General features: G+C 44.3%; 1 protein-coding gene across 2 annotated transcripts in view; it reads left to right on the top strand.

Moving 5' to 3' along the window:
- The first annotated feature begins 7,160 nt into the window (after nt 1-7,160).
- The window catches only part of EPHA4 (EPH receptor A4), a 155,048-nt gene continuing 145,295 nt past the window's right edge, over nt 7,161-16,913 (top strand). Inside the window, exons 1-3 of one of the 2 annotated variants that reach the window (XM_003907996.3) lie at nt 7,161-7,356; nt 10,746-10,813; nt 15,004-15,667. In XM_003907996.3, the coding sequence (XP_003908045.1) occupies nt 7,266-7,356; nt 10,746-10,813; nt 15,004-15,667 (823 nt within the window). In that variant the 5' untranslated portion in view covers nt 7,161-7,265. The remainder of the gene's footprint in view (nt 7,357-10,745; nt 10,814-15,003; nt 15,668-16,913) is intronic. The other variant, XM_009183166.3, reaches the window with a different exon arrangement.

Raw genomic sequence — 16,913 nt, 5'->3', positions numbered from 1 at the left:
GCAAAAGAAAAACCTGGGGGGCATATACGTATGGAGTTGAATATGAAGAAAAACAAATGGTTGAATGGAGATACTTTAAATGTCAGTTTGAATCAAATGATCCATTACTAACTGAATTTCTTTTTACCTTCTTACTTCAAATAACACATTGTTTGTCTGAATTAAGCCCATTTATTTGTGCAGAGATAGTCAAGGTCGAAGAGAAAGTGATTCCACATATCACTTTACACTGTAAAGTTGTATGACATATCTTTGTCTGTAGACTCCTGAGTTAACACTTATTTTAGATAAATTCTTCATTGTTTTTAAATGTAGTATGTCCAGAAAGTCCCCCCAAAATGTCAGTTTTAACCAAACCATATTTATAAATGTCACTTTGGTATTTCTATATTTAGAGAGTTTATGTTCAACTGATTTTAATAAGGTTTCACCAATTTTCAGTGGAGCCAAGTACTATAAAATTTAGGAAAAAAGCCTATATTATGTTTCTTGGAGTTTTGACTGAGTTCCCTCTTTAGTCCATTTGAATAAATGGTCAGAAGGCGTAATCTTTAGCAGGGAAAAGGCTGTTCTTATTTACTAACTGGTATAAATGGTTAGATTAAAGAAATAAGATATAAATTTGATTTCAAAAGTAACATTTTCTTTATAAGTGCACTTACTGCATTATCTAAGCAAGCATTTAAAGGATTTGTAGTATACATAAAGAAATGCATTAGCTGTCATTTTAGATATCCTTAGAATATTCAGAGATCTTTGAAATTACAAAATATATGTTTGGAACATAAGTGCTTTGTAAATGATTTAGATTATGATGGCGGAAGGAAAAGTTAGGTCTCCAAACTTACATTGTCATTATGTAACAAATCATAAATTCTGTTCATAGTCATATTATTTTCTTTCTGACAACATTGTATTGTAATTACACATCGTTTGTCAGAACACTATTGCAATACTTCTATAAATTGGTGCTCTGATTGGACAATTATTTCTCTCTTAAGAGTGGCTAAAATGGCTGGTGGCTCATGCCTGTAAGCCCAACACTTTGAGAGGCCGAGGCAGGAGGATTGCTTGGGACCAGGAGTTGAAGAGTAGCCTGGGCAACACAGTAAGACCCCCATCTTTACAAAAAAATATTAAAACTGAGCAGGGCATGGTGGCATGTGCTTGTGGTCCCAGTTACTCAGGAGCCTGAGATAGGAGGATCGCTTGAGCCCTGGATGTAGAGGTTGCAGTGAGCCAAGATTGCACCACTGCAATCCGGTCAACCTGGGTGACACAGTGAGACTCTGTCTAAAAAATAAAAGTGGCGAAAAAAATTGTGTCAGCTTTATTTTATTCACACATATATCACACATATGCCACATATATTATTTGTTTTTCATCATAACACAGCTATAATTCCAAAGCTCTTTTGATAACCGCAACGTCACATGGCTATTAAATATTAAAGTGATTAATAGGTAAAATATTTAATAGCTGGGGCTTGCAGCTTTATGTTGACATTTTGAGTTAGAATGAGTGAACCTCAGTTCAGAGGTGTTATACTGAAAGGTTTCAAGTAAAAAGCATTTTACACTTCTTTTGGGGAATGGCTTTCATGCCTAAAACATAAAATTGTTCTGATGTTTAACTCGTTTTCTCAATGCAGCCAAAAAGAGATGCAAATTATCTCCTCTAATTTCTCCTCCAGAAGGACACATTGTCTCTGCAAAATGTTTCTGAGAGAGATCTAGAGTTATTACAGAACTGAACTGAGCATCTTGGCACATGCCTTCTCTATCTCTCCTCCTCCGTCTTGGGCCCCAGGAGGTGATAGGTCCCTGATGGTTTCTGGCCCCCACAACCCTATGTGGTGGATATCACATATGGTCATGACTAGAAAGAAATCTTTGTTGTTGTTGTTGTTGTTGTTGAGGCAGAGTCTCACTCTGTCATCAGGTGGGAGGGCAGTGGCGCAATCTAGGCTCTCTACAATCTCTGCAATCTCCGCCTCCTGGGTTCAAGTGAATCTCCTGCCTCGGCCTCCCGAGTAGCTGGGATTACAGGCGCCTGCCACCATGCCCTGCTAATTTTTGTATTTTAAGTAGAGACAGGGTCTCACCATGTTGGCCAGGATGGTCTCGATCTTCTGACCTCTTCCTCATGTGGGATTTGGTACATAGCAGACATTGAAGAACGGAATAAAATTCAAGGACGCCATCAAATGAAGTTTTAGAAAAGTCTTGCTGCCTTGAGAACTGCAACCTTCTTGTCTGCCCCTCCTCACCTCAGTGATGCAAGAGAGCCTACCATTCTAATTGATGTAACTCAGGAATGGAACACCAAACATCGTAAGTTCTCACTGATACGTGGGAACTAAGCTATGAGAATGCAAAGGTATAAGAATAATACAATGGTCTTTGGGGACTTGGGGGGAAGATGGGAGGGGGCGAGGGATAAAAGACAACAAATATGGTGCCACGTATACTGCGCCGGTGATGGGTGCACCACGGTCTCACAAACCTCCGCTAAAGAACTTACTCATGTAGTCAAATATCACCTTTACCCCAACAACTTATAAAAAATTTAAAACAAGCAAACAAAAAAGGCCTCTTGCTTTGGCTTGCTCTCTCATCCTCTTGATCCATGAAGACCTGAGCTCTGCAGCCATTTTTTTTTCCCACTCAGGTGTAAAGGGCTCAGAAGTGTCCTGCTTCTTATTTGCATAAGAAATAGCATCAAAGCCTTGACATCAAAGGATGAACTCTCCAGTTGGGTTTCCTGGAGGCTTCCGGAAGCCCACCAATTGTTGTGTCAAATTAGTATATTTAAGATGCAGTAGCTGGTGGTAGAAGCGTTTTCTAACAACCGTGGGAAGGTGGGAATTTCATTAGGTAGAGCTTTGGTTATTCATTATCACTGGGTTGTGGGACTTTGGATTCCTCACATCTTCTTTCACTCATTTTTTACACCATTCTATTTGAAGACAAGTATAGCATCTAGGTCACAATCCAGTGGAATTACCTAGGAATATAAGAGTTGGATGTCAGCTGTCATAAATCAACCATAAAAGAAGAGAAGAATTTAGAATTTATTTCTCTTCCCTACTCAGGAATTGATAAAATAAGGCATCTTTTTCTCATGGAGCACAAAAGGTAAATCACAGTGCTTGGTTTCCTTGTGGAAGGAACAATTCAAGCTGAACAAATGATTTCCCATTTCAAAATGTGAATGCTTATTAATTAAATATTATTTTAGAGAAATAATAGCCAGGCATAGTGGCTCATGACTATAATCCCAGCACTTTAGGAGGATGAGGCAGGAGGATTGCTTGAGCCCAGGATTCTGAGACCAGCCTGGGTGACATGGTGAAACCCCATCTCTACTAAAAATACAAAAAATGAACTGGGTGTTGTGGCACACATCTGTAGTTCTAGGTATCCAGGAGGCTGAGGTGAGAGTACCACCTGAGCCTGGAGAGGGTGAGGCTGTGATGAGCCATAATCACACCACTGCGATCCAGCCTGGGTGATCTGAGTAAGACACTGTCTCATAAAAATAAAAAATAAAAATAAAAATGAGTAATAACAGCTGGCTACCACACACCAGGTACTATACCAGAAGCTCTGTAACATTCATTCAGTATTTAGAAGAATCATATAATGTTAATTATCTATGATTTGTAGATGAGAAAAGCATATCTCAGAGAGGTCAAGTAACTTAAAGACACACAGCTAGAAAAAGCCCTGCTAAAATATCAAATCGGGGTTGTCTGAATTGAAAGTTCTGGTTCTCTAAAGATAACTCAGATAACTCAGGGAGTCATTGGAGCATTATGGGCAGGTTCCATTTTATTCACAAAAAGTCCACCAGGATGCCTAGGAAAAGCAGAGTGGATTCATCTTATTCTCTCTGTCTCTCCAGTCATTCACAAACCCTCCTTATCACTGCCTATTTGTCTACAGGTCAAAGGCTCCTTTCTCTTTACTTTGGTGAAATTGACCCTCCACGCAGAGGTGGAAACCCTAGGATGCTTGGTGCTATTTACAAATGTGTTTTACAGATTAAAAACACCTCTGGAATTCAATCTTACTTCAATTCAGCATTTACAAGGTACTTTGTAGCTCAAATGTTTGTGGTAGGCACTGTGCAAAAAAAAGTATATCATTGTTTTTGGATTATTCAATTACTATTTTTATTAAGTGTGTAAGCAGATATGTTTTGACGTATTTCTTAGTGGATTCAAAATAACCCCCAAATTTTACAGTAGTAAGAGACTTGTTTTACTCAAGAGTAAAGCAATTTTATTGTAAAATTAGGTGATTTTAGGTACTTTTTAAAGGTGTGAGATTCCGTTGTATCCTTATGACTCCGTTGATGTGTTGTAAACAGTGTCCAACATTTGAAAACTCCAGGATGTTTTCCTATAATGTGGGGGGGTTTCTGCATTGATGATGGACAAAGGCCACCATCATTTTTAAAATTGTGCCTTACTCTTCAAGGAATCGTATCTGCTGGGTTAGAACACCTTTTCTCTAGATAGTCACAATGGACAGAGGAATTTTCAGCAGCTCATTTCTGATCTGCAGCCAGAAATGATTTAAAGAGGAAGTTATAGTTCAGTTTTTCCAAGTAAGCGTTTCCTGCTTCTTGGTCCTCCTGATTATCGGGCTGCTTTGGGGCCTGAACTAAAACATAGGAAGAAAAAAGGGGAAGTCAGTGAATGTACTCTAGCAAATGATGCCTTGCTTTAAGGCAGCTGTGTCTGGAAAGACTTTGTTTAATATTCAATGTGCATATCCTGGGGGGAAAAAATGGTACATGTTTTAGAAATTTTACTGTTGATAACAATGCAGGCAGTCAGTTTCCCATTTCAACCACAGATACATGCAACACTCAAGCTCCTGCAGAGAGGCAACCAGCATCTATTGTTTAAAAAGGTTTCAAAAAGAATTCGGATTGCTCTTTTCTCTTTTGAATCTGTGTGCCAAATGACAGGGACCAATATTCGTCTTCTTTTTCTGTAAAACTCAGAAAGACATGAAAGAACCTAGAAATGCATTTCTTAAAGAGGTTTAGTGCAATTGTTTTAAATAATTTATTCACGCACACACACATACATATATCCCCCGAGTACTTTTTTTTTTTTTTTTTTTTGCCTTTTTACTTGTGTGCAGTCAGTAACTACAATAACTGAAATCCACTTCTTTGGACTGTGACATTTAAGCAAATCTTGTATCTAGAAACCGAAATGCCCAGAGTCTCGCACAAGCTGTTCCTCTGGGCCACCAACTCACACAGCCGCCGCCCAGCGCCTCGGCAGGCGCGCTCATCTTATGTAAAAGTAAAAGTTGCTCATGTCATTAGCTCGGCTCTGAGTTTGCATGAGAAACCAGCGCAGCTCTCGAGCCAAGGGGGAAAACACGATCTGCTGCGGAGCCCAATGACCTGAAACCGTAGCAGTGACTCGAGACCTGTCCTCTCCTCCACGCCGACCTACACCCCTCCCGCTTTATTTAGGATCTGCTTTTCCGAGAGCAGCCACTCAAGCAACCCCCGAAGGTTTGTTAGGAGTTTCTCCTTGAAACGCTTTCCAATTCCATCTTTTGAAATCCAGCAGGTGAGAGTCACGACAGACTCCGGGACCTCTTGAGCGCTGCCCGCAGCCCCACGGTAGGAGTAGTGCAGGAGACTTGGCGGTGGCTGGAAAGCTCCCCCAACCGCACGTACCACCTCTCTGCGGGGTTGCGGGTTGCGGGTTGCGGTCTTTGTCCGCTCGCCCTTCTTCCGGGGCTGCACACTCCCGCATCTGGCCGGCAGGTGGCGCGGTTGGCTCACGATGAGCTGCGGCCCGGGTTGGAGAGGGGCCTCCACCTCCCCGCGGCCGCCCGGCCGCCGGGACCCAGGCTCCCCGGGAAAACCCGGCCCTGCTCCGGAGGGAGTCAGAGGAGGGGCAGCCTGGGAAGAGGAAGGGAGGCCTCATCGCTAGGAATCAGTGCTCCTGCCAACGCCTGAGGAAATGCACCGAGTGGCGTTGGGGACTGGTCCCTGGGACACCGGCTGCGCTGCCGTCGCCGGATCGCTCTTAGGTGGCTGAGTCCACGGCTCGGGCATCGGGGGACAGACCACAGCCCGATGGTGCCAGTGCCCCCGGGGCCGGAGCAGCCGGGAGGGGCTGTGCGGGTCCTCCTGCTCGCCGTCGTCTCCTGGGGCAGGGAGGGCTGTCCCGGCTTGGTTGGAGCGGAGAGTCGCAGCAGCCGCTCCGGGCAACTTCCCAGTCCCTGTCTGCCTTGTCTGTGCAGCTGCAGGTCCCCGCACCCACACTTAAGCCTTTCGCTTCTACCCCCACCGCTCCCGGACAGCCCAGGCCCGGTTCCAGGGACTCCCCCCGACGCTGCCCCCGGGAAATCCACAATTGGTTCCTGCAGCCCAAGGCCCTGTCGGGGCGTCCTGGGCCCTGGGCGAGGTCCACGGCGTGTGCACAGGGGACGGGGCCAGCGGGGACTTCCTTACTGCTAGAAAGTCATTCCTTCAGTCTCTGGAGACAGTGACGGAGCCCTGCTGCGGGCTGGAAGTTGGGGACCGACTAGGTTCCCGCTCTCCAGGCATCTGGGGAGCCAGGGAAGAAGCAAGTCATGGAGCCACAAAACTCCCCTCAAAGAGCATTTCAGAGGGGGAAGCGCCATAAAGACAAAACAGGGCAAGGCGGCAGAGGGTGGCGGTGGCAGGCGCGCGTGTGCAGCTCAGCCCGGGCGCGCTGGACGCAGACAGGTCGACCCTCCTAAAGAAGCAACCGCAGAGGGACAGGTCAAGTTAGACTTCTTTTATTTCAATAAAAGAGCGTTTTCCTCCATTTCAAACCGCCCGTGGTGGGAGAAAAGGTTGCCAACCTCTTCTCTGGCTCCCCTCGGTCAATTCCAAGCTTTTCGAAGCTCCCTCTGCCGTCCAGGGGCTCGACCTTCGAGGTGACGTGGGGGATCCCGCTGGCTCCCTCCGGCAGGCGGGGGCGGGGACCCGGCAGTGCTCGCCCCCTCGAGCCCCGGGAGACCTCGCGCCCCGCGGAGCCCGGAGCGGGCGGAACTCTGGGGCGGGCCCTACGCGGTGAAGGCGGGGCCTCGGCTGTCCCGTCTGCGCCGCCATTGGCCGCGGGCCCCGGACTGGCGGGCTCACGTCACCGTCCGGGCCCGCCCCCTTGGCAATGTCTTCAGCCCGCTGCTCTCCTAACTTAAGCATTTATTCCACTGGGATAGAAGCGGCAGGAGCAGCGTTGGCACCGGCGAACCATGGCTGGGATTTTCTATTTCGCCCTCTTTTCGTGTCTCTTCGGGATTTGCGACGCTGTCACCGGTTCCAGGGTGTACCCCGCGAATGAAGGTAAGAGCGGGACGGCCTTTCTGTGGTCGGGGACAGCGAGGGGCCATCGCGGGTGAGGGGTCCTCAGGAGCGCAGGGCCAGGTAGTGCGGGGGGAGCCCGGCGTGAGCAGTGCGTCCCGATTTGGGAGAAGAGGGCCGGGGCGAGGGGCTCGGCGAAGGGGCAGCGGGGAACTGCAGGGCAGCTTGCCCCGAGGCCGTGACCCGTGCACGCGGCGGGTCTGTCCAAGTTTGTAACGAAAGGCCAAAGTTTATCAGCATCCGCCAGTGAGGCCCGCTCGAGGCGCCCCGAGGGGATGCACGGGAGGCAACGCCAGGATTTGAAAAAAAAAAAAAAAATTACAAGAACCACGTCCTCTCCGGAGCCAGCCCGGGGCGAGGGGAAAACGCAGCCTGGAGCACAGTGAAGCCTTGGTGCTCCCGGGTTCTAGCGAAAGCCTTTCGAGCTCTGATTTCTGCAAAGTTTCCCGAGCCCTGCGCTTCTCGGGACCGGGCTGCGGGGCCTGCTCCGCAGCGCAGCGGTCGTGGCGCCGCTCGTCAGGCGCCAGTGACCTGGTTTCTAGCACCGGGAGTCAGACACCTTTCTCCTCACCAAGCCCAGCGCCCCGAGGGTGCCATTGCGGGCCTGAGGGGCCCGGGTTCTTCACCCCGCAGACTTGGGGAACCCGCCGGCAAGTTGAACGCAGTCGAGTTTTAGCTTTTCGCCCCAGAATTGCACACTGTTTAGAGCTAACGTGCGGAATCGACGGGATCCGTCTGGGTGCTCAGTTTTCTGTACATCCGTTCGGACGTGCTGGGAGGATTGTATGTGCCTGTGTGTCTGTGTCGGGAGATGGGGCGGCGGGGGGGCGGGGGCGGTGATCATTTAGATACTGAGAAGCCCAGGGAGAGGCGAACGGTGTGTGTGTGTGTGTGTGTGTGTGCGCGCGCGCATGCATGTATGTGTGTGTGCATGTCTGCGTGTGTGTGCCTGTGTGTGTGTGCGCGCGCGTGCAACTGCGTGTATGTAGGTGCGCGAATGGCTGGGTGGAAGCGGACGCGGAGGATTGTATGTCTGTTTGCAAATGTCCTGAGTGTGTGCGCGTGTGTTCGAGTGTATGCTCGTGCTGTGTTCCAGAGTATGCTCGTACATCGGCCTGCGTGCATCTAGTCTTACATCTGTCTCTCATTCTTCTCCTTTCCGGCATCCATCTATCCATCCGTCTATCCATCCATTTCTGCATCCATCCATCTCTCTGTGCATCCATCCGTCCGTCTGTCCATGCATCCATCCATAATGCATCCAGCTATATATCTGTCCGTCTGTCCGTCCATCCGTCCCTCCATCCGTCCGTCCATCCATCCATCCATCCATCCATTCATCTTACCATCTCTCCAGACATCCGTCTATCCATCCCTGTGCACTCTATCATTTTCTCTGTTCCGAAGGAGGGAGCCAAAAACCAACTTAGCTCAGCCGGTACCCGGAGCTCTCCAGACGGAGGCTCTGAGAGATTTATACACCTGCCCACAGACGTCGCTTGGGAGGAAAGGGGCGCTCTCTCACCTTCTGGGTCTCCCCTATCCTTCCGACGTGGCTTCTGGTGGTTCTGGTGCCATCTCGGCCGCCGCCGCCCCTCGGTCCCTAGGGTTATTCATTCTCCTGAGCGGAATCGTTGATCCCGCGTTCTCCTGGCCACTTCACACACTTGTTAGGACGTCCCCTGAGACCTCTCTCGCCCCAGATGTAGAGACTGTTTGCTTTCTTTCTTTTTTTTACCCCCCCCCCCCTTTTTTTTTCTTTTAGGAGAAAAACTTAGGAGCCCAAGACAAAAAGGCGCTGAGAGCCCTAGGCTCCTGTTGAAGGGGAGGGAGGGATGTCTGTTCCCCTCCTCTCCCCCATCTCCCCCATCTCCCCCTTAAAAATTAATTCACTTTGTTGCTTTCTATTCCCATCACGTTTCCTTTTCTCCCTTTTACCCTCCCTTTCTACTCCCTCCCTTTTTTTGTAAATTGGGTCTTATTGTTTCCTTTGTGTCCCTAATCCACCTTACATAAATCCAAATGGATGTAGCGGGCCTTTCTCTAGGGACAGAGAGGAGAGAATGGTTGCGGTGGTGGGGGTGGGGGAGGGAAGGGGGTGGGTTGCGGTGGTGGGGGTGGGGGAGGGAAGGGGGTGGGAACTCCAGGCAGGAGCGACCCAGGGAAGGCTCTACATTTTAAAATCATTAACAGACCCCAGGAATTCAGACTCCCCGGGAAAACTAGGGGAAAGAGACTGATTTTTAACTCCATTGACTTTGAGGTGTAATGAGAGGGAAAGTGGGCAGAATCCAGGGGCCTGGGGGTAAGCTTGAGAGTTGGGGTGCGCATGAGCACAGAGGAAGGCTTCCCATTCCCACCCCTCCCCCAGCCTGAGGAGCCAGCCTGGCTGATCAAATTAATAATCCAGTGTTTTCCTTTGAGGTGGGCCTTTCGACACCCAGGACTGCAGATCTCGGTGGGAAAGAGAGGTTTTGAATTCATTGCGTCCTTTTGGATGTTCCCCTTACCTAGCGCTGTTCTAGCCTGAGCGGGGGACCGCAGCTCGGTAGGCTGTCCTCCCTTCCCCCCAAGCTTTGACGCACTCTTAGGTGTAGCACAAGCACACTAAAGCCGTTAGGCAGCACTCCATACCTAAAATTCAAGCCAGTGATTTCCTAGGGGTGGAAGACGAGTCTCTGATTGTCCCCAACACATCTTGAGAAAGAGAGACTACTTGAGGTACATTTGCATTCTGATTCTGCACGTCTGGCATTCCCTCTTTCTGAAACTTTGATATTTAAAAAAACAGCGGATACCATATTCATGGACTATTTACTTGGTTGTGGAGGGGAAAATGTTAGGGAGAGCCTTTGCCTGACCCTTTGGATAGGATACTCTCTGATAGAAGAGAGAATTCACTTGTGGCTCTGTCACCCTGATGAGTTATGTGGTCATCTGAAACTTGCAAAAACAAATAATTCTGGTAGATACCAGACAGAGATGAATGCAGATTTTGCTCTGGAGTGCAACTGCTCTACATAGATGTATTTATCTTTTTGAATTGTCCTTCAGATTCTCTATTCATCCATTTTAGAAAAATGAATCAAGTGAGTCCTAGGATGGAATTTTAAATGCTAAGCAAGTTAAATAAATAAGAACCTGCAGATTTAAAGAGGGGGAGAAGATCAAATGAGTAATGATTATTTACATAAGTGAGCCCAAGTTTACGTTTTGATCAGTGTTGAATATGCGCGCCCTCAGCACATATGGAAACGCTCAAGCAAATGGTTTTTGTGTTATTGGCTTTTTGCAATTGGAAATTAATCTATTTTTCTTTTGTGTTTTTTTTTTTTGTGTTGTTTTGTTTTGTTTTGTTTTGTTTTTTGCAGTTACCTTACTGGATTCCAGATCTGTTCAGGGAGAACTTGGGTGGATAGCAAGCCCTCTGGAAGGAGGGGTAAGTCCTGAGTTGCTCTCTGATCCAAAGGGTAAAAGAGGAGTGATTAGTAACTTTCTGAGAGTCCTAATGGCTTGATTCTTGTTGATTGTGGTGAGGGGGTCAGATTTCCGCTGTGGCCTATGAAGTGAATTACGCTTTGTTGGAGAAATCCTATACTCCCTTTGGATAGCTCTGTCATGGAAGAACTAGAAGCCAAAAGGGCAGAAAGGGGTTTCAAAATTAGGAGATTGGTGGAGGCATAGACTTAGATGCCTATTTAAAACTAAAATACCGACAGGAAATATGATCCGGGGACCAAATTAGAATTTATGCCTATTACTGTGATGGCGGTGAAGTCCTGACAGGGTTAATTTAAGAGCAATTGTCCTGCTTCCAGATGAAAAAAAAGAATAAATAAAGATACGAGAGAGAAGACATTTCTAATTGTACCTGCATGAACTAACTGCAGGAAGGCTCTGTACCTTGCTCTCACTCTTAAGTCAGCTGCTGTTCTCTTGCACACTGGGAGACAGTCACGTGAACTTGTGTCAGAAAAACCCCAAGCTTGTGCATTCATGGTGCTAAATATGAAAAGTTTAAGTGTCTATAACCTTGAAGAATCTTTGGGGATTGAGTAGGCTGGATTATAAAGTCTGAAGAAAGCATCACTTCATTTCTTCTCAAATTTATAATACTTGTCATTGCTGCCTCCATCTTACCAGGTCAATGGCCACGTTCTCCTACTCCCCCTAAATCACCAGTCAGAATGAATCAGCTTTGGAAAGAAAACAGTACAACATGTAACTGACTTCTGCCAAACTGAAATAACTCTCGAATCCTTTAAAAATTAAACAAATCATCCTACCTTCACAGGCTTGATAGTTTTTGGCCGAGTCAATTGATTAAAAACAATGGGGGTGAAAGATTAGGAGTCTTTACTAGGCAAAAACTGTAATTCTAGAACCTGGCATGGGCTCCACACTGGTCCATTGAATAAAGATTGAAGGATTTTAAAATAAAGATTCATAGAGTCTGTTATCAAGGACATATTTCAGAACTAAGACCAAGCAAGAAAATAGCCATGAAAATGGAGAATTTTAGGCTGTCTTGTTGCAAACAAAATTTGTAATCCACCTGAAATAAAACAGATTGCCCTGTCTTCCTATTTTTCTGCCTGAACTTGACTGTCATTGGTTTGTTCTCTGCTGAAAAATTCCAGTCTGCCCTTAAAACCATCTTTTTAAAGGAGGGAGGAGTGATTGGCAGGCCTCTGGCAGTGTAGACAGGCTGTATTCACCACTGATTGCAGGCAATTGCCCTCATCCTTTGAATGTGAAGAAAGGTACAGCTTTATCTTGGTGAGAGTCAGACTCATTGTTAATCCTATACCCTGGAAAGGTCACTGATTGAGGCGAGGCTTTCCCAGGCTATATGTACCAGGGATATTGCTTGGTAGGTTAAAATGTATTAGAACTGCTGGTAAAATTGAGGATGGAAAGTATCAGTACTTGTAGTAATAAATTTAATCAGCCTCATTTTTCTTACTGGCTGCTTTTAAGTTTGAAGAGAATATACATCTAATGAAATTTTGAACCTGACTTGTTTCACTAAATATATGTGTGAGCTATATGAAAGCAAGGACTGACACATTTCAGGGTACAGTCCATAGTCTATCTAGTTTCTAGAAAGCTTTTATTGCAATTTAATATGCTGCAGACATCTTCTTTTTCTTCTTCTTCTTCTCCTTCTTCTCCTTCTTCTCCTTCTTCTCCTTCTTCTCCTTCTCCTTCTTCTCCTCCTCCCCCTCCTCCTCCTCCTCCTCCTCCTCCATAGCTGCTGAAAGAGCACCTGGTCACTTTTTCTAGACACAAAACTTATTTTGGTTGTCTTCAAGTCTATTTAAAACTATGCAGAGCTGATTGTATACAACCGAGTACTTTTCATGGGCTGGATATAAGCAGGTTTTTTCTTTTTCTTAAATATTAGGCATGTAACATTTTAAGCATTATTGTAAGATAAATGAAATTTTATTTGTATATAAAAGAATTAGTCGTTGCAAAATACATAGTAGCCGTTGAGAAATTGTGTCAAGTTATAAAGTTTAATTAATCTCTAGATTTTATAATTGATGAGGACTTTTTCAGGCGTAGAGCAAAGGGATGAATTGGATATCTATCAGTGAGGAATGGATTGATTGTCTTTAGAAAGTTCTTTCTAGCTGAGAGTAAAAGCATATGGAGTCTTGATCATTCTAAAATCTCTGCTTGCAGTTAGGACATTTAATGTCTTTATTCACTGTTAACTTGAGATAGTAATTTGGTCTGATAATGACATTTATTTCTTGTTGTTGTTATGTTTAAAAAGTAAAAAACAAACTTGATTTGACAATATCACCCAGGAAAATATAAATTAGAATCAGAGACAATCCATTGTTTGTCTATAAGTATAACTAAGCAAGACATGAGAGTTAGGGAAAGTGATGGCTCCTGATAACATCGTTGTAGCAAAAAGCTACTTTCTTGGTAATATTCACTTACAAGAGTACATTGAGTTGCTGACACTGATTGTGAAATATAAAACTAAGGGAGGATTTGTCACTATTCTGGTGAATTGATCAATGTGGTTAGACAATTAAGTTCAGACTGAAAAGTTCATATTAGACCTGAATTATCCTGCATGAACTCTGTAGAGATAGTCTATGTGCCTTCATTGATAAATGTTTTTTTCCATATTCCCATTGTTCTGAGAAGAGAAGCATGCTGAGTAGGTTTTTTTGAAGATGGGAATCTATTTTTGGATTTACATGAATTTCCTAAAATAAGTAAATTACTGGTGATTTTATTGCTTACTGGATAAAAAGAAATTTTCATCACCACAGGGCACTTACCCCTCCTAGTTTCAACTTTTATAATGGTAGCAAATGAAAAGGATACAGAATTTTATGGCTTATGGTCCTTCACATAGTAACATTTCCATCCATTAAGAGTTTTCCAGTGCATAGTTGGGAAACCCGTTAAAAGATGCATTAATGATTCTATGTACTTCATTGGACTGCATGGAGCTTTAAGTGGAGTTATCACAGAATACAATTTTTTTAAAAACTATCTTTTGTTCCTTCTAATTATATTCATATGTTTGTTAGATACTTCAGGTGATTTATAACAGATTTATATCAATGCGTTACTGTAGATGTTAATGAAAAATTTGAGGCTGCCTAGCAGTCTAGTAGGATCCCCAAAAGTTTTGCTGCTTTTAGGCTTATGTTTAAAAGCTATAATGACAGTGAAATGATTACTTTAGTCACAGTGAATTCTGCTGAATTCAAGTTGTCCTACCATTAGATTCTTTGTGTTAGGAAGTAGAATGCAAAGAAAATGGTACTATCTCCTTTCATTTTCTTGGGCCTTCAGTCATAAATACCACTTGCTATTTTATTTTTAATGTTCATGGAAGAGTTAGAAGCAAAGCATGTCTGTTTTCTAGTTTTATTTGTCTATGTTTTAAAAATGAGAACATGTACACATTTTTAATTGAATACACTCTTGAAAAGTTGTCTACTATTATAAATGATAGCATATTTGAGAAATCCAGCCATAAAATTTACTCTCTGTCTTCCTAGGATTACTGAAACCAGAATGGTGGGATTTTCTTTTCCCCTGTAAAGAGTAGTGAGGGTGCCAAAAAAATCAATTGCCTTTTTTTTTTTTTTTTTAAGGTATTAGAGAGCAAAGTTCTGACAGGAGCACTACTAATTAACTGATAATTGTCTTCCTTTGGCAAGCTCTACTCTTCCTGCCCTTAATTTGCAGGTCTCTGCTCAGTGGTTGAAACAATACACATACTAGTTTTTCATTTATAAGTAAATTTGAACTGTTGCCACTTGAAATTGTAGCTGTTGTAATAGGTGAATTTGAGGTTGTTGGACCACCACAAGGAACCGCTGAGAACTCACAAGCAGTAAATCCACCATTGCCTCTGGATTTCAGGCAAAAGATTGAAACAATTAAAAAAACAAACAAAAAAACACTTCCTCAATAAAATATTATCTTATCTCCCATAAGATCCTTTATTAGTGATGATGGGTGCTCAGTAGTTTGCTTCATTATTGAAAGGAAAATGATCAGGTGTCCTATGAGAATAAAATAGGATTGACAAATCACTGCATGATGAAACTTTGTAGTTGATACATCTGCTTTGGATCTTTGCAGTGGGAGGAAGTGAGTATCATGGATGAAAAAAATACACCAATCCGAACCTACCAAGTGTGCAATGTGATGGAACCCAGCCAGAATAACTGGCTACGAACTGATTGGATCACCCGAGAAGGGGCTCAGAGGGTATATATTGAGATTAAATTCACCTTGAGGGACTGCAACAGTCTTCCGGGTGTCATGGGGACTTGCAAGGAGACGTTTAACCTGTACTACTATGAATCAGACAACGACAAAGAGCGTTTCATCAGAGAGAACCAGTTTGTCAAAATTGACACCATTGCTGCTGATGAGAGCTTCACCCAAGTGGACATTGGTGACAGAATCATGAAGCTGAACACCGAGATCCGGGATGTAGGGCCATTAAGCAAAAAGGGGTTTTACCTGGCTTTTCAGGATGTGGGGGCCTGCATCGCCCTGGTATCAGTCCGTGTGTTCTATAAAAAGTGTCCACTCACAGTCCGCAATCTGGCCCAGTTTCCCGACACCATCACAGGGGCTGATACGTCTTCCCTGGTGGAAGTTCGAGGCTCCTGTGTCAACAACTCAGAAGAGAAGGATGTGCCAAAAATGTACTGTGGGGCAGATGGTGAATGGCTGGTACCCATTGGCAACTGTCTATGCAACGCTGGGCATGAGGAGCGGAGCGGAGAATGCCAAGGTAAGAGGGTCCATATTGTAGTTTTTTCATTGGGGCTTAGTGCAAGTAATTAAATCAGAGATGAGACTAAATGGAGTAAAGCCAGTAATTAGCAGCCCCTGTGGGATGTGGTGGGACATAGGGGTCTAATGAGTAAGTGCTATAGCTCCAGGTGGCAAAGCTAAGACGTTCCTAATACTGACAAAATAAATGATGCTGGTGTAATCAGCAGAAAGCCAAACACATTTGCTAACAGGCACTTAGATCTGAACTGGCTTGATGCGCCCTCTGAAATGTAAATGAACAAGCTGAAGAAACAGCCTTGATTGATCCTTACTTAAGGAGGGCGGACACATTTTTGAGCCATAGTTTTCCTGTCTACGGACTTGGTAAAATGACAAAGATTGTAAATATCTCCCATCTTCTGCATATGTGCGTGAATGATCTAAATGTGAAATTAGGATTAAGTTGTTCCAGTTCCCGCCCACTGATTAAAATCGAGTGAAGAAAGTCCATTTTTTCTTTCTGCCTTGTGGACCGGTGGAGATGCGACCCAACGAAGTGGAGGCATTGCTTCAAGTACATTCTGTTCTCTGAGCACCCACTGATGGGTTCTCTAAATGAAATCAATCTTGATGAAAGACCTCTTTATTTCTCTTAGGAGGTGATAATAAAGCAAGCAAGAGTCTTCTTATTTGATCCGTGGTCAGAAGCAATAGCAAATTGGGTCACAATTTGCTATTGATTTCAGTTATTGAGTTTTTGAAGAAATCTATGTATTTTTATCATGTTAATTACTACTTACCGTATTACTACGGTAATTTTTTTTTTCTCATCTAAGGTTCAATGTATGTAATTTATTCTTGCCTTTTACCCCTTCCTGACAGAATGCTGGGGAGTGTATAAAGTCCCTTGCTTTACAGAGGCTTTGTATCTGAGTAAGAGATGAGAGTAATTCCTATTTATACGGATTGTTTTTCATGTATTTAATGAGACTTAAGAATGTCCTTTATTCTAAGTTTTTGTCTTGTTTGGCATTTGTTTTTATAATAGTAGTTATCAATAGTCTGCGGCTGCCACTCCTGTTATGGTTACTACTAAATAGTTAGAATGTGATTCTGGTCTCATCTATGAAACAATCAGATTTATCTTTTCTCTGGGTAATTGTTGAGCTGTAGATGGCATTGCCACATGGTTCATCTGATTTGGTGATTAAACAGCCTGAAATAACTGACTGCCAAACAATTTGTCTGGCATTTCAACCATC

This window comes from Papio anubis, chromosome 10 (genome assembly GCF_008728515.1).
Source record: "Papio anubis isolate 15944 chromosome 10, Panubis1.0, whole genome shotgun sequence".
In the NCBI taxonomy this organism is placed as follows: domain Eukaryota; kingdom Metazoa; phylum Chordata; class Mammalia; order Primates; family Cercopithecidae; genus Papio; species Papio anubis.
This window is presented reverse-complemented; position numbering and strand designations above follow the sequence as displayed.